General features: G+C 36.2%; 3 protein-coding genes across 6 annotated transcripts; 2 read left to right on the top strand and 1 right to left on the bottom strand.

Annotated features, from left to right (window-relative positions):
* Nucleotides 1–555: 555 nt before the first annotated feature.
* LOC141836486 (uncharacterized) lies at nt 556–5,646 on the top strand. Of its 3 annotated transcripts, XM_074723991.1 has the most exons (3): nt 556–2,366; nt 2,505–2,824; nt 5,500–5,646. In XM_074723991.1, the coding sequence occupies exon 1, from the start codon at nt 657–659 to the stop codon at nt 2,307–2,309; it is 1,653 nt and encodes a 550-aa protein (XP_074580092.1). In that variant the 5' UTR covers nt 556–656; the 3' UTR covers nt 2,310–2,366; nt 2,505–2,824; nt 5,500–5,646. The 3 variants fall into 3 exon arrangements, with proteins under 3 accessions (XP_074580092.1, XP_074580091.1, XP_074580089.1); XM_074723990.1 differs by lacking the exon at nt 2,505–2,824 and having other exon boundaries at nt 606–2,366; nt 5,544–5,646; XM_074723988.1 differs by lacking the exon at nt 2,505–2,824 and having other exon boundaries at nt 606–2,366.
* Nucleotides 5,647–7,340: 1,694 nt separating this feature from the next.
* LOC141836290 (uncharacterized) lies at nt 7,341–12,648 on the top strand. 2 transcript variants are annotated; one of them, XM_074723744.1, is made up of 5 exons: nt 7,341–7,708; nt 7,806–7,862; nt 9,127–9,386; nt 10,874–11,118; nt 12,108–12,648. In XM_074723744.1, exons 3-5 carry the CDS (start codon nt 9,137–9,139, stop codon nt 12,462–12,464), a joined length of 852 nt encoding a protein of 283 aa, XP_074579845.1. In that variant the 5' UTR covers nt 7,341–7,708; nt 7,806–7,862; nt 9,127–9,136; the 3' UTR covers nt 12,465–12,648. The 2 variants fall into 2 exon arrangements, with proteins under 2 accessions (XP_074579845.1, XP_074579844.1); XM_074723743.1 differs by lacking the exon at nt 7,806–7,862.
* A 780-nt stretch (nt 12,649–13,428) lies between these two features.
* On the bottom strand, nt 13,429–17,519 carry LOC141836638 (myosin-binding protein 3-like). Its single transcript, XM_074724145.1, has 4 exons — nt 16,062–17,519; nt 15,764–15,910; nt 14,349–15,636; nt 13,429–14,021 (listed from the first exon to the last, which is right to left on the bottom strand). The coding sequence occupies exons 1-3, from the start codon at nt 17,299–17,301 to the stop codon at nt 14,366–14,368; spliced, it is 2,658 nt and encodes an 885-aa protein (XP_074580246.1). The 5' UTR covers nt 17,302–17,519; the 3' UTR covers nt 13,429–14,021; nt 14,349–14,365.
* Nucleotides 17,520–21,139: the final 3,620 nt, after the last annotated feature.

The raw sequence follows: 21,139 nt of genomic DNA, 5'->3' as shown, positions 1-21,139 counted from the left end.
TTTTTGGCAGTTCAATCAATTTAGAAATTATTTTTATTTTCTTTTTTCTCCGCCTCTTCCCTCGCGTGATCTGTCCCGATCGGCTCACCGTCTGCCGCCGCACGCGTCGCCGCCGCCGCTTGCCGCCCATCTCTCCTCTTTCTCCTCGATCCCGCGATCCTTCTCTCCAAATCTCGGACCGCTGCCCACCGCCTACTGCCTCAGCCGCTGCGCTCCAAGGTACCTCTCTCTCTCTCTCTCTCTCTCTCTCTTCTCTCCCTCGCTGACCGGCACGGCTCGGGCATCTTAATCCTTCATCCATCGACTTTTCTCTTCGAGATAATATTCAATGCATCTTTATTCATCTGTTCGTCATTTGTGCTCCGACTGAACAGTGCTATGGAATGCTTGACGAGATTGTGAAGGTTTAATTTATCTGTGCTCTGAACAGTGAGTTGTTTCTTTAATCAGATTCTCATTTTGTTGTTGTGAATTCTGATTTATAAACTTGTAAAAACTTGTTGAATGATTCGAAAAGTGATACAAATGGGCTTATTTCTTATATGTCAGGTCCAGTCAGTGTAAAATATCAGACAAACATCAGTTTTTTGTCTGCTAGAGAGGAGGAAAAGGTGTCTACAATTCGTTGCTCGGTTTGGATTTCAGATGTCTTTGTGATGGCTCGATGTGGTCGGGTTTTCTTGATTTCTTCATTTGCTGCGCGACAACGAAGTTCATTGCTTTGCAATCTTTATCGCAACTTAACTGATTCACCAGAGCTCCCTGATTGGTTTAGGCATCCACATGACCAGCATAATTATGCGGACCCCGATGATTTTGTGCTCCAGACGAAGTTGGAATTTTTGGAAGCTAGTGATTCCAAAAGGAAAACCACTGACTCTAGGTTAGATTATGGAAAGGAGCCTTGCAATACAGACGACAATGATGTTGATACGATATGTAAAGTTTTAAGTTTGAACTTCACATCTTTTGAAGATCTCTTCCAAGCTTTTGTTGGTTGCAATGTAGACATTTCTGAGGCTTTGATCAATACGATATTGAAGAGATTTAGCAATGACTGGTTTCCAGCCTTTGGCTTCTTTAGGTGGGCTGGTGCTCGAGCAGGTTTCAAACACTCTCCTATTTCTTATGATATGATGGTCGACATTTTAGGGAAATGTAAACAATTTGATGTGATGTGGAGTTTGATCAATGAGATGGTTTGTCTTGGAGGCTTAGTGTCACTAACTACCATGACCAAGGTAATGAGAAGGCTTGCTGGAGCCGGTAGGTGGGGTGATGCCATAAAGACTTTCAAAAGCATTGAGAGCTTTGGTGTTAGGAAAGATACCATTGCTATGAATGCACTATTAGATACCTTGTGTAAGGAGAAGAGTGTTAAGCATGCAAGAGATGCATTTTTGGAATTGAAGGATGAAGTACAACCTAATGCTAGTAGTTTTAATACTTTGATTCATGGATGGAGCAAAGCACGAAAAATAGAAGAGGCTATAAGAACAATTGAGGAAATGAGAGAATTTAGTTATACCCCTTGTGTAATTTCATACACTTCTCTGATCGAAGGTTATTGCCTGGAAAAGAACTTTAGAATGGCCAGTGCAATTCTTAATGAGATGCGTGTGCATGGGTGTCAACCCAATGTTGTCACATATACTATTATAATGCATTCTTTGGCAAAGGCCAAAGAAATTCAAGAAGCTTTGCTGGTATTTGAGATGATGAAGGATGCTGGTTGTGCTCCTGATACCTCATTCTATAATTCTTTGATTTTTTTGATGGGGAAGTCAGGGAAATTGCGAGATGCACATCACATATTTGAGCAAATGTGCAAAGACGGCATCTCACCAGATGTGACCACATTCAATACCTTAATTTCAACTTCCTGTGATTACTCTGAGGCAGGGAATGCTCTAAAGATACTCTTCTCAATGCAAGAATTTGATTGCAAGCCTGACATCAAAACTTACACACCCTTATTGAAACTTTGTTGTAAATGGAAATGGGTGAGAATCCTGTTGTATTTACTTGGGCACATGTTTAAGAAAGATATTAGCCTTGACTCTAGCACTTATAATCTGTTGGTGCTTGGACTTTGCCGAAATGGGAAAACAGAACAATCTTGTTTATTTTTTGAGAAAATGGTCATGACGGGGTTCACACCTAAACAAAACACATACTGTATTCTAATCAAGGAACTGGAGAGAAAGAATATGCATAGAGTAAAGTTAAAGATACAGCAATGCATGCTGCAGGCTGGGACAATGAAACTACGTGATTTTCAGCAATTGCATAAGCATCATATTGAATGAAGGCCAAGTGGTTGCTGATGGAAGTCATCTTGAGTAGTCTCGTTTCTGGTTTACGAGGTAATTGTTCTGATTTAAGCTTGTTTCTTTTCCCAGTTCAGATTTGTTGCTTTTTCAGGGCGTTTTGTTATTATTTTATTGATTTCTGTTAGAATCTTGATATGCTGGATTGTGGGTTTTACTTTTTTTTCTTTGCAGACCTCTTATGATTTGGCTTTTGATCTTGGTTTTAGGGGCTTGCTTGTTCTGTTGAACACCTGATCTGACCTTGCTGTGATATTGGATACATGACGTGCTTACTCATATATTCTTTATGGTTTTTTTTCCTTTTGTACTCTGCGTAATGCCATTTTTGGTTGGTGAAGTTACTTATTTCTGTTGGAGGTTTCATTGTGAAAGTTCTATTTGTTGGAACTGGATCATCAATCTTTGTCCTTGTTGATGTTTTGGCAGTCTGCAATATCTAATTTGTTTCTGTTTGGATAATTATCAAGATCGGAAGACAAAACCACTCTAGGGTATGTTGATCTGTTTTACTTTGCTTTTTCTTTTAAGTTATTGTCTTAGAATTTTCATTTTGCATGAATTGCTCTTGTTAGATCATATTCTGATTTTATTTTTGATGAGTAGTCTTATGTTAAGCCGCTTAAGTCATGAGTAATATAAGGGGTTGCTGCTATAAGGAGTTAGTGTAGTGTAGAATTTGGTACTGAAGATGTGGAAATTTATTTTAAAATTATATATATATATATATATATATATATATATATATATATATATATTATGAAAAATGTCATAAAAGGTTCCATTTAGGAAGAATTTGGCAAATGATTTGCTTTTTATTGTGATGTTTCTTGTTATCTTCTGGTATATGTTACTGTATATGCTAGCTTAAACTTGAAGGACTTGCTTCACACTGTTGATCGATTTGAGATCTTCCCTATCCTTTTTTCACCAGTTTGGCATAACACGTTAACGCTACCAGTGGCATATAAATCCTACATATGCATTTCAAATGAAATTGAATTTGAACTAAAATAAAAATCATGACATCAAGTTGTCAATCAGTTTCACTGAAAATTCCACCATATGTAAAATACATCACTTTGATTTATGTCAGATAACATAATTCATCAACCAGTAATTCAGAAACAAGAATTGAGCATGTTTTTAAATCACGCCAGCTGAACTTTCAAGTCACTGTGGATTTTCAATTAAGCTCATGAGCCATCTCTTTCCGCCTCAATATTGCTTGCATAAATAGTGTCGAGTTCACACCCGAGAGCTTAGATTCAGATTGAGAATAATGGTGGTAGACAAGGAAATCAATTGTGAATAAAGAGTGATGGGTGATTGAAATAACAGTAGAAGCATAATTCGAACAGAAGAATAATTGAAACAAGAACCATCAAGAACAAATGTACTTAACAATACCATCTGCTTTCTTAAGATCCATATGTCTCTCAAAGTAAACATAGTCAAGTTGATGATGTTCAAATCTTTCTTAGGCCTGCTTAGGTGCATTCAATTTCTCAGTATTGACTTTGCTTAAACATGAATGAATATGGAGGAACCATCAAAACACTTGAACACCAAAGAATCTGCCAAAAGTTTTTCTTACTAGCATTTTACATGTCATTAAAGGATTATAGACATTATAGCTACTGAATTATACTGGCATTTTCTGTTTCATGTCACTTTGTAATTATTCTCTAACAAATTTGATATCACCTTAATACAATCCAATGATGGTTGCTACTCCTTTAATTGACACTTGATAATAAATTACTCAGGCGCAGCACATCCTCATTCATCTTGTAGTTTATCTGCCCTTGTGAACAAAAGACCATTGTGTCATAATCTATTCCACAGTACTGTAAAAGATTAGTGCATACTATAGGAAGTATTTGTATAACAAGCTGTAAAATGGAATGGTCGCTCATGTCTTGGGTGCATGTTTAAGAAACACATTTGCGGGAATTTCGTGCACCGGACTGCTCCTTTTTTAATTTGCCTTAACTCTAGCACCTTTAGTCTTTTGGTGCATGATCTTTTTTCCAAAATGAGAATAATAGAATACCTTATATACTTTTTGACAAAAAGGTAATGCCGAGCTTCACATGTAAACAACATGTACAATATTCTAATCAAGGAATTGGAAAGAAAAAAAAGGTATACAGCAAGGTTAAAGATTCAACAATTTATACTGCAGCTCGGCCAGTGAAACTACCTAGGTAGCATAGCATCATACTGTATGAAGCCCAAGTGGTTGTCCTGGAGAAACTGACTGCTTTCTCCCTTTCTTTTGCAGTGTTTTAGGGTTTTCTAATTAAATTACACATGGACAGATAATTTATCTAGATTTTTTGAATCTAAGGTCGATTGATATGTTGAGCCCATGATAGATAACTACCACCCACCCCATCCTCTATTTCTTTATTATATTAAACTTCATCAAGGGAAGATTGAAGTCAGTGATGTATGCCCAACACTGGATCCTCAATTGTTCACTAATTTGGTTTATGTATAATAAGGCTGTAAGCCCGGGCCAGAGCTTGCGACCATGCCACATCCACATCGTTACTTTTGCTGACTGTATCTCATTGTCACTGTACCAGTAGCACCTCCAATCATCAGTGCAATTACAAGAATCACAGTAGTCTATCATTTCCTATTTCAAACCTCTTGCCTGTTTCACCGACTGCATGACACACCCAACACATTGCTAGATTCTCATTGTCAATTCATATTCTCAAGCTTGTTTGTGCTGACTGCACTACTTCAGTGGCACGATGCATTTCATTGTCAACTTTACCGCCATCATGTTCACTGTTAGTATCTACATATTATTTTGTTGCCGAAATCTGAATTGTGGTCCAGTCCATTGAAAGCAGTTACCATCGACTGTAGAAAACCTGGTGTTCCCAACGAATAAATAACAAAAGGCAGTGGGATTCATCTACCACTTTCCACTACTGGAAGTGATCTCCATCTATCTCTGCCCTTTATCAGAAATTGAGGCATTTTGTTGCCTATATTGCTTTTTGTATACTGCATGTGGTCAAATTGTTTTTCCACTTTGCCATAGGATTCTTCTTCGTTCGAAGTATTCTTTCTTTTTGCATGATGTTAATTGATTATGAATGAGTCTTATGCAAATAACTTTTATGAACTTTTCTTTCTTATCTTTCAGAATCATATTGTAAAAATGGAATCAATTTAGATAACTGTTCATAGATTCGATCACTTCAAGAGGTCACTATTAACATACCAATTCCTCGTTAAACTAGATGAAGATTTGTTACTTATGAAGATTAAGAAAACTCACCTTAAGATTGAATTAAAGGGATAACCTCAATGTAAGTGTGTATAAACTACATTATATGTTTAAATGATTCAGATTATTGTTAGAAGGTTATCAATCTCATCCAAATACATGTTTTTCTAATGTATGCTAGGGGTTTCTTTATCAACCAGTGGAAGTTAATATTTGCCATTTCCTTTAGAGGATGGAAAATTAATATTCATACACTGACCAAGCAAAATCAGGTGGAATGACTGAAATCTGTGAAGCGTGCTTGAAATTAATACCTAGTACAGCCAGATAATATCAATTTATTTGGACGATCATTGCCTTCAACCACTTTGGTGAAGGACTAATTCAACGAATGCCTAGGTAAATTCTGATTGCCACTTTTTCCTTTGTCGATAAATTGACATTTGGTATTATTGTTTTCCAATGTGACAACCTACAAAGGTGCAGGTATGATTATTTTGAAGTAGTGGATAGTGGATTTGAGGGAAGTGCAAATCCAACTGCAACCACCAAGAAAACTGATAGCTAGCACCTACAAGGCTCGCCGCCAAGGAGGTAAAACATAAGATGTCTCATCTAAAAATCCATGGCAAGTTAATCTCTCACAAAAAGAGTTTTTTTTTTCTTTTGTGGTTTTAAGAAATTGTAAAGAACTAAAAAAATGTGATGGTTTCATTTCCAGATTACGAAGAGGGAAGGACTGGAATTGGAATCGCATCCAGTGTGCCTACAGCTGGGTTCGTTCTTGGGTAGACTGATTCATCTACTTGGATGTGTTGTGTAGACCGATTGAACTAGAAGGGTTACAAGTTGAATGGTTGAGGTTGACGAGTTAATCGTTGGTCTAATTGAAATGGTAAATTAGTTTAACTAGTCGAACTAATCAAACAAAATGAGTTAAATAATCTATTGGAATCAAACATGTTGAACAAGTTTATAAGGTAGGAATATGTCATATGAGTCACTTGAGTTGGTGCAACCAAGTGGAATAGTTGAGCTGATCGGTTTGTCGTAAGAATGACAATAGATTAAATTTGGATCGGATTTCATACTCTGTTTTTATTTTCATTTATCTATCCATCTCTTCATTTTAATTTTCATTTATTATATTCTATCCGTATATCATTTTCATTTATCATATCTTCTATATTAATATTTATTGTCCCCGGAGCAATTAGATATCCAACTTCATTCTTATATATTATTTTCTTCCATCGTAATCAAAAGATGTTTTCTATATTAATAAATTATTATTATTTATATTAATAAATTTATTCATTATCAAACTATCAAGCATTGTTGATTTTTAAAAATCAACTCACTTATATAATTTTAATCGAATATTATGGATTATCAACCCACCTGCATATTCAAATTTGAAAATTTTTATATTTGATTATTTAATTGAAGTTAAAAAAAATTATTTTATATCTTTTTTTTTTATTTTGATCAGATATTTAATCTTTCATTAGATCGAAGGAATTGAATTTCTTTAATTTGTCAATTGTGCTTGGGCTTAATTTGGACTCATTCAAAAATTAAAAATTTAAATTAACTAATTTGATTGGGCTTAATTGATGGAGTATGGATTAACACTGATTTTGATTCTGTTGTTATTGTTATTATTATTATTATTATTATTATTTTAAAAAAAGAGTTAAATTTGGAGTTGGGATATTTATAGACTATAAACCATATCACACCATGCGTCGCCCACGTGCGAGGTATCCCACCCGAACTCCGTCCTCCTACGCCGCGGTCACGCTCTCTTCTCGCGTTTGATCTCGTCGGAGGTGATCTAATCTCACCGGAGATGCGATCGATGGCTGGAAAACTCATGTGGTACCTCGTGCCTAGCCCTCTCTTCCTCTTTCTCTGATAGTGGCATTCCCTCTTCCACCGTCTCCTTCTCTAGCCCTAGACGCCGGCCCTGGGTGTTCGTCTTGTACCCACCGCCGACTACTTCTTTTCTCAACCTTATCATCGACTTCCGGAAGTGGAGGCACGAGGGTTTCCTTCAAGGTTGATTTTGACAGCAACATCTTCAAGGAGTGACATAACTACAGCAAGGCTTATTTTGGCCTAGGTAAAGTCTTTTTCCGGTGTTTATTTTATGGATTATTGATCCAAAGGGAAATTGCACCCCCCAACATGAAGTTTATAGAGTTTTTGTGGGTCTTTAGGGGTTGATCAAGTTTGGACGACATTGACACTGGAATTTCAGCACATTTGGATTTGAGGTTGTGTCGTATTGGAGTCTATTATTTGTTAAAATAGATTATTATTTAATGTTTCTTACTATTGTGTTTAATTGGGAATGAAGGTCTTGAGATAGTACTGATCTAGGGACGTACTGTATTCGCTCTTGGTCAATACTATTGTAGTGTCTCTCGATCAACAATAAATGAAAAAAGACATGGATGGGGTGCTTGGTCTACTTAGTGGTAAATCAGAATGCTATTAATCACATGCAATAGCATGGTTGTGTTAGTGATGCCATAATAAATCTTAAGCAATGAGGAGGTAGAGTTGGCTAGAGTAATTGAGTTTGTCAAAAAAAATATATATATTGACCAAATTTTAACCTATTAAATCCTTTTTTTAATGATTTGATGAACTTTCAATCAATTTAATCTATTTTCTTAGTGTAACTTGCTTATTTCTAGGTAATTTCTTGGAGCCTCTGCTTTCTCTATACTTCTCCATCAATCTATATGAGATAGCTGACTTCTCAGAAAATATTGGATTGACTTTTGCTGATTCATATCGATATGAACTGATTTTGGAAACCGTGGCTTAGCTAATATGAATACTGTAATATGGAGCTGATGCCTTGATTTTTGTAATGAACAATTTCCATATTGCTATGCTGTTATATGTGTATAAGATTCTTTAAATCTTTTTGTCAAGATTTTTATTTAGACTTCCAAGTGTAACCTGAGTCATAACTATGTTTTCACTAATAGTTTGCTTCTGGAGCTTTGTAGAAAGTAAGAATTACTTACTCAAAAATTCAATTAAAGCGTCTACTAATTGTATTATGCAAGGATTGAACACCTTATGGCTTTGCTAAAGTAAAGCTGGAATAGCAAAATAAATTGGTGATGTTAGACTAACCTGAAAACATTACCGAACATATGCCCATAGTTCTCAGCGCCATAATGTTGTCTAGTGTCTACATTTACAATTTAGTACATACAGAATCAGCTAATTATCAGTCTGAAGATACATGCACCTATTGCATGCAAGACATGCTCCGCACTTTCAGAATATAGTGCTGTATATACAGATATACAGATAAGTTTCATTTCTTTGCATAAAAAGCTTTTTTCCTTTTTTTTTACTTATATTTCATTATGGGAAGCACAGGTTCTGTTTATATATATCCTTTCTTTACTGCATGATTCTGCCATTGTATTATAGGATGCAGCTACAGTTATTTTGTATATCATTTTTGTCTTCATTATATTCTTTGTATCAGCAACTAATTTGTGGGGTTTCCAGTGAAAAAAAAATGAGGGGACAAGGACAATATACTGATTCAGGCATCAATCCTATGGTAACTGCACAGATGCAGCAGCGGTTGTCAGCACAGAGATTACTGCACAACGCTGGTGCAAGAAATTATCCAGGTGGGTCTGGTAGTTTCCAGCCTGGTGAAGAGCATCAACATATGTACTCTAAAGCAGAAGGACAATGGCAGTGGGATAGGGATGGGATAAAGGCAAGTTTCAATCAGCTCCCATCTCAAATGTATAAAGAAGGTAGGCACTACTTTGATTTGACATAGAATTTCTTTCACTGTTCGTTCATGGTTTACTTTCCTTCATAGACCAGTAAACTTTGTTCTAGTTTTCTTCTCTTCTATAAGTACTTAACTTCAGCTCATAGTGAATTTGCTTTCAACCGGACAATTGCCTTGCATCTTCTGGATGATGATATTACAAGAAAAGATAAAATAAATAAATATTACTATTCAAAAGCAATTATATGTAGCTCTGCTTTGATATATGATAAAGATGATGTTGAAATACTAAAAGATGGCCAATTGATTTTATACTCGTTATGGGTAAAATCACAATAGATAGATAAATTGCTAAAATTCTCGAGCCTAGTGTAGATTTTGATTCCAAGGGATTAACTAAAGGAGGATTGGGGTGATTAGAATTCAATTGAGGTGGTAAAGTTGGAATTTGGTTTGCCCAAAGTGGAATAAATTGGGTAAAGGTGATGTTTGGGTTAAGGTGGAGGTTCATACTGATTTGGATTCCAAGGTTGGTTTCTTAGCTTTTTCAAGGTGAGGTCAATGCTCTTCATTGTTATTGTAGTTGATCAGCCTTTCTCTTTCATGGCTGCCGTTTCTATGTATTATTGGGCTTCCCTTTATTGGCCTTTGAGTGAATGCCAGGCCAATGTCTGGATTCCACTTGGCACGGAGTTCTGAGTGTAACAGCTTGTTCCTCATAATGATCTTTCTAGGTTGATGAGATGTGTCAAGCTCCCTTTGACTAAAATTGCTACTCATCGATTATGCACTATTTTTTATGTTTACTTAAACCTATGAACAACGACCTATACTATTAGTTGGCAATTTTTATTTGCTGAGAATTTGATGCGCTATGTTTCTTGAACATTTTGCATTAATGATGGCATTAAGTTTTAACCTTTCCATATCACTGTCTTACTTTGAATTGACGCCTCCATATTACCTTTTACCATAATTTAACTCGGTTCAAGTAACTAATCTTTATCTTTATTTGTGCAATGTGTGGCTGCAACCTGTAATAAAATAAAGTTAGGATCCATCCTCACAGGTTGATTTATACATTGTTATGGTTGCTATCAAGATCTATTGCAACCCTCTACCTTTTACGTACCAAGGGAGAACGCAAGTCAAGTTTTCTTCTTTATAGTTTATAGTAGGGACAGAAATGTCATGAAAGCAGAAAGATTTGTATTTTACTGTTGACTCAGGCATTACCATACATTCTGTATCTCTTCCAGAAATAAAGATTTTCAGGACTTCACTAATGAAAGACCAAAAGGATTCTAAATTTTCGAATTCTTCTCTCCAGAGCCGATGCACTATGTCAATTCAATTTACAAACAAGGTGTTCTCATGTGTTTGTAGTCTCATGTTTTTATTATGTGCATAACCTTTATGTTTGTGCTCAAAATAACTAATTTTTCTTTCATTGAAATGGTTGATTAACTCTATCTTTGAACTAAATAAATGTTAATTTTTGTGCAGGTCAAGGAACTGATATTTCTCACACTTTGTTTGAGGAACAAGTATCTGATTCAAAATTAGGTATGGAGATGCTGGCCAGTAAGGATCCAAGAGCACAAGCTCGCCAAGATGAGTTGGAGGCGAGATTTGATAATAATTTTCCTCAAACATTTGAAGGACTCGAACAGAAATTTTTTAATGATATCATGAGCTTGAGTAAAGAGCAACAACAAGCCGAGGACAGAGAAAATGCTAAGCACAGAGAGGTAACACTAAAGATGCTATTTCTTTTCTTTTTTGGTTGACGAAGATGCTATTTCTTTTCATTTTCTTTTTATTTTGGGAGGGGGGAGGGCTTGGTAAAAGATGCTATCTTCTTTTGTTTGGTCAATAATAAAGATGTTATTTCTAAATCATTAGGTTGTTGTCTCTACTTTTCTTTTTTCTCATACAATGGAACGTTCTAAATTTTGATATTGACTCCTTTTCATGCATGTATTCTCTTAGTTGTCCCTTGTTGTCTACTGTAGTACATTTTTATTTGTAGATATGAGCTTCTATCATGCTTAGTTCTCTTACGCTTTGAGCCATATGCATCAAACTATTTATGCAAATTACAATTATGTTCTCCAATATACTACCGCTACTGCTTAGCCATTTCATCAGTTTTACTGTGTTAATATTTCTTTTGATTGCATAGCCATACCATAAAAGCTTAATCGACATTTTTCTATATCGGTAATGACAAGGCCACCCCTTTGGAGAAATGTGTGAATTGCAATGGTAATCACAGGAATATGATTGCCTTTTCTAAAAAATGGTTGCTTGCCTAGGGCATATTGGCATTCCTATCCAACGGAAGCATTTGATGATCTGTTTAGAAAGAAAATTCATTCTTAAAAATATTAGTATTTTTTTTGTCATATAAATTAATTGTTTAGAGTCTTTAGTTAATTTCACAGTTTATAAAATCAAGATTTTAAAGAATATCTAATGATATTTATGTTTTCTCATACACTTTTTATTGATTCAAATGACACAGTCCATTCATAACAAGATTATTGAGATGACACACTTAAAAAGTCCACTAAAGAGTGTTTAAGCCTAGCTGAATAATATATTTGCTGGGCTACCATCTTTTAAGATCTGTTTCCTTCTCATTTTTTGTATTTCCAAATCTACTATCTCTTTTCTGTAATTTTCAGTATGCAATCATTCCAAATGACACTATCAAAAAAAATTTATCTTATCTTAGAGGTTAGATGAAATCAATGCAAAATATCAAGAAAAACTGCTGGCTGTCCGAGTTCGTCAAGCTACTCACAGGGAAGAGTTCCTACAAAAAGAGTCCCAGCTCCGCCATCAGCAATATCAACAAGCTAATGTTAACAGCTACCAGAGTAACACTTATCAGAGTAATGCCGGAGCTAGAGAAGCTCGTGGCTTTGGTTCGCCGGCCAGTGCCATCGGTGCATTTGGTGATGCGCATGGATATGTTTCAGGTCACTACGAGTCTTTCGGGGAGCGAGCTGAATTTTCTGGAGGCAGGGGTCGCGGTTACGGTGGCCGTGGTCATTATCCTGGTGGTCGAGCTTATAATTCTAGAGGTTGACCTCTTTGTACACATCAAAAGAATGTGAAATGGAGTTCGTTTCTGGTGTTTTTTTTCTTGTATTTGTAGATTTGATTCGATTTGATTTGGAATCCAGTCGCACACTTGTTTTAACCAGCTCTGTTGCAGAGGACTTTATCGAATGCTGATTATGCAAGAATATGATCGATCATTTAGCAGCTTACTAGAAGTTTGAAAATTCCTGGCTTTGCTTATTTTACATTCTGAGTTAACTTACTATCAGGAAATGATTTATATTTTCTAATAATGTAGCTGTGTTCATCAGTAGAGATCATCAAGCTATCATTTCTTTCTCTGAGATCTTAAATACTGACTGGTGTCCATCTGGTTATTGTTTAGCAACTTGTTTAGCAACTTTTCTCAGCTCACTTCTTGTAAAATGTTTTTTAATATTTTTTAAAATTATTTAGTATTTGATGCAATTATAAAATTATGATTAATGAAAATTTTTTTATTTGTTGGTCAACATAAAATGCAAGCATGTTGCAGGGAAATGATTGCTTCTAATTGATTTTGCTCATAACTAAATAACCAACTAGGTCTGGAGATAATCGATCATCAAAATAAATCAAAAAGTAATATTTATCGATCATTTAAAATAAATCAAACATTTGGCGATAATGTTCGTGTCCACTTCAATCAATGTTCTACAATTGTCTTCAATTTTGAAAGTGAGTTGTCGTTGCTTGAATTGCTTTTATATATATATATATATTTCAATTTTATTTTAGAGAAAATAAAATAATAATTTTAATTTTAATTTTAATTGGAATGAGTTCCATGTGCAGGCCTTAAGATTAGGTGTAATTACCCAGCTGGCTTTGTCCTGATATAAACAACCAACTAGCCAACGATACATTTAGGCCGAGTCTACATGTGCTCCAGGACCACTGCTTGTCTGTTCAAATCAAATTCGAATACCATATATATTTTTCATGTTCGAACTCAAATATCAATATTTTCATGCTTTCATTCAAGAAAAGAAAACTTAATAAACAAATTCAAACCATACTCGAGATCATCATCATACAACAACCACTTCCCTTGTACACGGAAGGAAAAGAAGTGGAAGAAAAATAAGGGCCTCCATTCACCCTGCTTTCTCTTTTCAATCTAAACAACTCTGTGTAATTTGTGTCTAGAGCTAGCACTGGAATATATGAATGGCATAGCACACAGCTTGCAAGCCATTACACTTCTACCACAACCAGACTGAGAAGTAGCTAAGCAGCCACCCTTCCTCCTTTGACTCACCCCTCTTGTCCCTCAGGAGAAGTGATGAACCCCCAACCACAACAACAACAAATTTAATGAAATTTAAAAAAAAACAAAAAAAAAAAAAAGATAAAATGAAGACCCCACAAAAAAACTTGGGCCCAGGAAGCCATTAGTAGACTGCTTCTACACGCTTTAAGCAACCACCGAAATACCGAACCAGGAACCCATTTTCGCCCGGTATGAGTATGACCTACTTGCGCACGAGCTCATTGCTTATGGCCGTCACAAGCAAATTTGAACAATTCAACTCCATTCCATCTGTTCAAATGCATAACTGAATTAGTAGTGAGATAGATCTCAAAGTTTCTGTAGTTGTTCAGTTTGACCAAATCAGAAAGTGTATATGTACATGCAGATGTTTTCTTGGGGTTGAAACAGTTTGTAAAATTCCTCTTGAGATGAGTAGAGTGAAGACAAAAGTCAAAAACCATAGCTGGTGTCTAGAATGAAAATGATGGTCATTGTATGTAGAGGACAAACATACAGGAAGTTTAACACCTAGCAAAGGAGGAACATGACAGCAAAGGGGGTTCTTCCTATTTCAGACAATATGCAATTAAAAGATATAAGCATTATTGGCATTACCTTCAATTTTATGCACATTAAGTTGACAACGAAGTGAGAGCAATAGATGAGTTCCTTGTTTGAAGTTCCACATTCCGCAGATCACGAAGACTTTCTAAAATTTCTTGAAGAAGATTAATTCCTTTGTCTCCTTTCTTCAAGGAATTGATGCAGTGCTTGACAAACTCTCTGTCGCCCTCAAGAGCATCTAGTCTCTCATAAAGGTTGTCGACATCTTCCATGATTGCAAGCTTTTGTGGATCTTCTACAATATTAGGAAGTGTTTCCGGAGCAGCATCAACTGCACCATCTGCATGTTCATCACCTGCTGCATCGAAGAGAGGAAGAAGCTTCTTTCCTTTACTACCCAGATTCCTCAGTTCACCATTCAGTTTCCTGTCTTCTGGATTGTCTGAAAAACCATTCTCATAATCATATAGGACACCATCTGTATCATGCCCCATGGATTCTGAATCTTGAGGGTCTTCTTCATCTTCCATTGTAATAAGCTTTGTTTCCAACACCTTAAGTTGCTCAAGAATGGACAACCTCTCTTCCTCGAAATCAGCCAATGATTCCTTAAGGGCATTGAGGTGCTTTTCAGTGCCTTGGACTGTCCCTGAACTTGTTACATCACCGGCAGGAGTACTTTGATGGTTTCCTTCAGGGTTATCAGCAAACTCATTCTTCTCATGGGATTCAATCGAGAAGTCAACAATTATGTCTTCAGCACTTGAAGATGCAGAGGGTGTTTGACACCTGCCATTCACCTTATTGGACCCCATTTGTCTCCTTTCCTTGGCTTCATAACGCAGCAGTTTCTTTCTATACATTTCAAGCTCCTTCTCTAACTCTTGGTTTTCCTTCTCCTTCTTGATCATCAGCTCATTGAGAAGCTGTAAAGCTTCCTGGTCATACTCTGATTGTTCCTCCATCATCCGCTGATATTGCAATGCTTCCATCTGCATAGCAGCTTTCTCTTCTTGAAGCCTGGTTATCATAGCCATAGTTTGGTTAGCAGCAATGGCAGCGGCACTTCTCTCTTCATCAAGTTCAGCATACGATGCACTCAGGGCCTTTCGTTCTGCTTGTAGAGCAGCTTTAAGCTGATCCATATTCAATGTATCACAGCCTTCAAACTCACTGGCAACACTTCCATCCAGGGACTCTGTCACGGATTCTCTTCTGCCAATCAGGAACCTCTTACTCATACCTTGAATACCATCGGTATAATTTGGTGTCTCAGGTGCTCTATCCTCTTCGATCTCATGGTTCTCAGAACATTCAGACATATGGTTCTCAGAAAATGCTGTTTTTTTCAACAAACAAATGTGAAGCTAATTAGGCCATTTGTTAGGTGCAGACAGTTTAATTTATAATTTAAACAAAAGTGAATATCTAGAACTTCAAACCAAAAAATGATCATGAACTGTTACCTTGGTCCATGGTAGCCTTTTCATTATTCTCCACTGAGTCTTGATCTTGTGTGCTTTCTGAAACTAAATTTGGCTTGTAAGTATCGGAACCTTCAATGTGTTCCTTGTCACATATCTCACTCCCTATTGATATATCAGAATTACTATCTGCACCAATAAATATAATCCCTTCTCAGATTAATTAGACAAATCCAAGTTCATACATGTGAGGAAGCAATATTTATTGAAATCAATAAACGTGAATAAGGAATTTAAAAAATTTGATAAAAGTTGTTGTCTTAAGAATGAACCATGCTACCTTTTGTTCCAGGAAGATCTTTCTCACTCGGCCCTTCAAGTGTGAGAACTGCTGTCGCTCGAGGAGCAATGACTTGTTGATCAGAAATGGGCTCTGAATATTGAGGAACCACAGAAATCTCGAGACATATATCATCTGTTTCGGTCCTCATGCCTTGAGTCATAGAACATTCATGATCTTCAATACCTTCATCCATTTTTGGGGATGATATTAATGTTTTCTCCTCCTCTGGAATGTTTTGTATATCTAGGGTCATAGTAGATTGTTGAGCTCTTTGTACCTCAGAAGAATCCAAGTCCTTCTCAATATTGCTCTTAGCATCATTAGGGCCTGCAGTTTGCTTCACTTCATTGAGTTCAGAAACCAACACAATCGGGATCTTCGTCGTAGAGTCAATCAGCTCAATTGGGACCAATCGATCCTCCTCGGCACATATGAAACTTGGAGTGGAAGTGAGGACTTCAATGGATGCGTCCTCCACCAAATGGAAAGCATCAGAGATAAGGGAAGATTCTTCTTCTTCCTCCAAGATAGCAGCAGTAGCGTGCCCTTCGTTCTCATCCACTTCATTCTTCTGCTCCTCTTCTTCTCCCGGAAATATTTCATCTCTATGGGAATCAACCACTTCCTCTTCTTCCAACTTTTCCTCGCCCAAGGTGGCGTCTTTTTCAAGTACTTCTTGACCATCGACTTCCAAATGATCGACCAAGTTCCCTGTCTGCTCGTACTCCGTTAGGCCCCAAGACTGCTTGACGAGGAAGCAGGACGAGAAGAACCCACTCTCCAGAACGACACCACAGCACGAGCAGCGCAGATCCTTCTCTCCTTCCTCGCTCCTCTTCATCCACGCCAGCAAGGCCGGAGCGCCAGCCGGCCGCGACGTCGTCGGGCAGCAATCCTCGCACATCTCCCCGACCTCCGCCAGCCTTCGGTGGCGGTCGCAATACCCCAACCCGGAAACCTCAGCGGCGTGCTCCGCGCACACGAGGTCGCGGCAGACGCTGCCCTGTCTCCGGCGGCGGCCGTCGTAGTCGCTCTCGAAGAGGTGATCCACCCGCGAGCAGAAGATGCAGGGCGGCTGGAGGCCGAAATAGGCGGCGAATCGGGCGATGAGGTAGGCGAATAACCCATTGAGGAGCAGAAGCGCGATCAGCGTCCATTCCAAAACGGCGTACACCAGTACGACCGCCAGCTTGTGGGTGTTCCGGTGCAAGTAAGTCGCGAACTTGTTGGCCGCCATGGACGTATAGATCTACCTCCCGGCCCCTCCCTCTCTCACACTGCCTGATGCTACGGTGTGGCTGATGAGCACATCAAAAGCTTGCCTCGACGGCGCCCCCGATCAAACACCAAGAAGAAGGCAAACAACAAAAAGGACGAGCCAGAGATCGAAAGGAGAAGAAGCAAACCAGCGTGAATTCTTCAATTCGGCGAGGAGGAGAAGAAGGAGAAGGAGGAGGAGGAAGTAAAAGAAAAGGGAAAGGAAAGCAAGAAGAAGGGATCAAATAAGCGGAACGGTCGAATAAGTTATGTTATTTACATATTGCCCCCTGAAAACTTCCTTGGATAATTGAAAATTAGATATCTGTCCCTGGGCATGATGCGGTAGGATATCAAGATTGTCACCCAAACATTTGCGATTCAATCCCTAACTACGATGTATTTATAGGATTTTCTTTTAAATGGAAAGCGCAATCAAAGGATGTTGGGTTTGCGCTGTATACACTTCCCAATTTATCTTGATGTCCGGTGGGAAATTTTCATGGGACCTAATCGATCCCTCTCAGGGATAGTCAACGAGGCTAATTAAAATTTATCATTTTTCAAATTAGATATCTCAATTATAAATTAAAAATAAATAATAAATAATTTTATTTCCAATGAAGAAATGAAAATTCAACGCCTTCGCAACCAAATTGTACCATCTTTTGACTAGAAAAAAAAATTAATTCATAATTAACTGGAAAATAATACAATTATTTTTTAAAAAATTGCTTTTTAAAAAAAAGGCAGAGATTTAAAAACCGTCAGATTTACTTTATTGCTAATAAATCAGCTTTGAATTGCGGCAACGTCAGGATCCCGTGCTTCCCGCATAAGAAAACTAGATCTTGCAATTTGGATCTGACGATGCTGGGAACTCATCGTGGCTAATATTTCGGCCTCCGTGTGATGGCTCACCGATTTTAAGCTATTTAGCAGAGTTAATTCTGCAGAGGATCTTAGTCTTGTTTATTTATTTATTGTTATTTTTTGTTGTTCAACAAGCTAGTTTTTTACCTTTACAATTTTTTATGTTTTTTAAATATAATTTTAATTGAATTAATCAATTAATTTTTCGCATTGGAATTATCTCCAACTAAAACCACACGGGTACTCTGTATCTTATAATTGTCTATGTTTTTATTAAAAAATAAAAATAAATGGAGGTGCATCTCTTTTAATTTCTTAAACATTTATCTCTTAATTACTTTTTATTTAAAAAATAGATTTTTAAAAAATGTGTAATAATTTTTACAATAAATTTCATTTATTACTTTCTTCCAATTGAAGATATCAATTCAATATATTTTAGAAAGAATGTTAGCGTCATAGGTTATCATTTCTTGTGGATTAATTAACAGAATATTAGCAATTAATTACATGGATTAATTAAAGGGATGTTGGGATTAAAATATAGAGAGACATGGATTCCACCACCTAAAAAGAAGAGCAAGGAATAAAACCGGAATATTCTATTCTACTAGCAAAGCGTGCTCCTCCGCTTCGTGTTCTATTTTTTTTTAATGTATTTAGAAAAGAAAAAAAAAAAAACGATGATTGCATAATAAATAACGTGATTGCATCGTGTTCTATCTTCTTTTTTTTAATGTATTTTATAATAAAATAAATAAATTTAAAAATATATAAAATTGACATATTTTTTATGAGATAAAAATACAATAACGATGATTGCATAATAAATAAATAAATTTAAAAATATTTAAAATTGACATATTTTTTATGAGATAAAAATACAATGACGATGATTACATAATATTTTTAAGCATATATGTATATATCTATTATTGATGAATATAATTTATAAATTTTATTAATAAATATTATTTATGAATCTTAATCATAAATATTTCATGATCTTTATTCATGAATATTAATGAACAAGATGAAGATGAACATAAATAAATTTTTATCAGATCAAATATTAAGTTTGTTCATTAATATCTAACCCTACTTTTCTTGCGATAAAATAGTATTCAAAGTCAACTATTACACAAATTTTGATTGCGAAAAAGTAAAGTAATTGATAATGTCGTTGTTATTAGATAAGGATGGTCAAAATATTGTTTTAATCAAAATTAAGATGTGATTAAGATTGAACTGGTGGATAAGTGAGGATTTAAAAAGAAGATTATGAGAATTTTATCCATTAAGAGCACCATTAAAGAATTCTCCCAAAGCAAAGACGGATCCACATGATATAATCAATGCCAAAAAGGCATAATTAAACTAAATTGGTCGATTAATTGAAAACAAAATACATAAAATAGTATAAAACATGAATAGGTTAACAATAGACGAAATCAAATACTCGGTAGAGAAGACAATGAGATGAATTCAAATATGAAAGAAATTTTTTCAATACGGTAAATCTAGAGCACAATTTATGCACATTCAAAAGTCAACTTTTACGATATTCGTCCTCTTAATGTTTCTCTGAATGTATACATATCAAGCTTAAGCATAGACAATGCCAACCAAGTGAGCTAGTGAATTTAAGTTTAACCGAGTGACTTCGTGCTCGTATATTACCGAAATTCACTATGATGTCAAAGGCCTAATGGACGGCTTTATCGACTTAAAAATAATCGAGTTTTTGAGATTGTAGTTAGTCCTCTTTTGAATCTTACCTTCTAGTCTAGTTTACTTCCTACCACAGTCCTCTTGTTGTTGCAAAGTTAGGAAGAACAAGCAATTGATTGCTAGCTTCTTAAATTGTAATCAGTTAATTGTTCTATTGTGTCTTAGGAATCGATTCAGAAACCGCAAAGCTTTTCAAGGTTCAATCTAACAGTTAAATTTGATAGATGAAGACATGTTTTGTAACAAAACAAACTCCCCAAATGGCTCAAGAAAACAACTTCTGCATGCCAAAAAAGTAAAAAAGATGAAGAACATGCATCAAAAAGTTTCAGGTCTACAGAAAACAATGAAGAAGCTTGTGACAAAGTAACTAGTAAAAAAAAATTCATCGCCGGAGATTGTGTTCAGAGCTGCACCTAAGGAACAGTGAGGGTGTCTGATGTTCTAACTTGCTCCAGCATTTTGTGTACCGCAGCCATGGTTGGCCTTTCTGATGGATCTGATTCTAGGCACTTCTCTGTTATATTATACTTGCTTTACTGTCCATAAGACTGACTGAGATTTAACATTTTTACTCCCGGGACATAGCTGAGTTGGTTACGACGTAGCAGACTTGCAGAAGAGGACAATGATTCGAATCTTGACGAAACCAGGCAATACCCTCCTGCATCGTGATCAACTATAGTTTCTCGATTTACCTCCTCACAGATGATCATGAGGCCGACCGTGTGGGGCCGTTAAGGTGGTGGATCCACCTTTTTTGCAGAAGAATACTTGCTTTACTTCTTCGATCGGATACCATGCCAAAGCTCTATCGACCGCTTGTTCTTCTTTGTTTACTTCGATTATTCCTTTTACCTACACAAAGCATGCATGATTGATGATTCATCTGATGGCCTTTTCCCAGTTAAAAGCTCAAGCAAAACCACATCTCCTTTCGTAGTCGCTCGGATATCATCGGTTTCACTGCATAAGTGTGTTCTTCTTCCATCTTAAAATGTAAAATATCTTTAAATCGATTTTAGATTTGGAAATGAGCTATTTGGGTTTCGTCCACTTTTGAAATGCCCAAATTTTCTTAAAAATTGTATTTACTTGTTGATAACTACCAAATAATTCTAAAAATAAATGTTATTATATTTTTAAAAAAATTATATATAAAAACTAGTTGTAAGAAACTATCAGATATTAAAGTTCAGCAACAAATAACTACT

This window comes from Curcuma longa, chromosome 10 (assembly GCF_044706935.1).
Source record: "Curcuma longa cultivar G26 ecotype Majalengka, Jawa Barat chromosome 10, ITB_CL_G26_1.1, whole genome shotgun sequence".
Lineage (NCBI taxonomy): Eukaryota > Viridiplantae > Streptophyta > Magnoliopsida > Zingiberales > Zingiberaceae > Curcuma > Curcuma longa.
The sequence above is the reverse complement of the archived record's forward strand: the minus strand, read 5'-3'. Positions and strand labels throughout refer to the sequence as shown.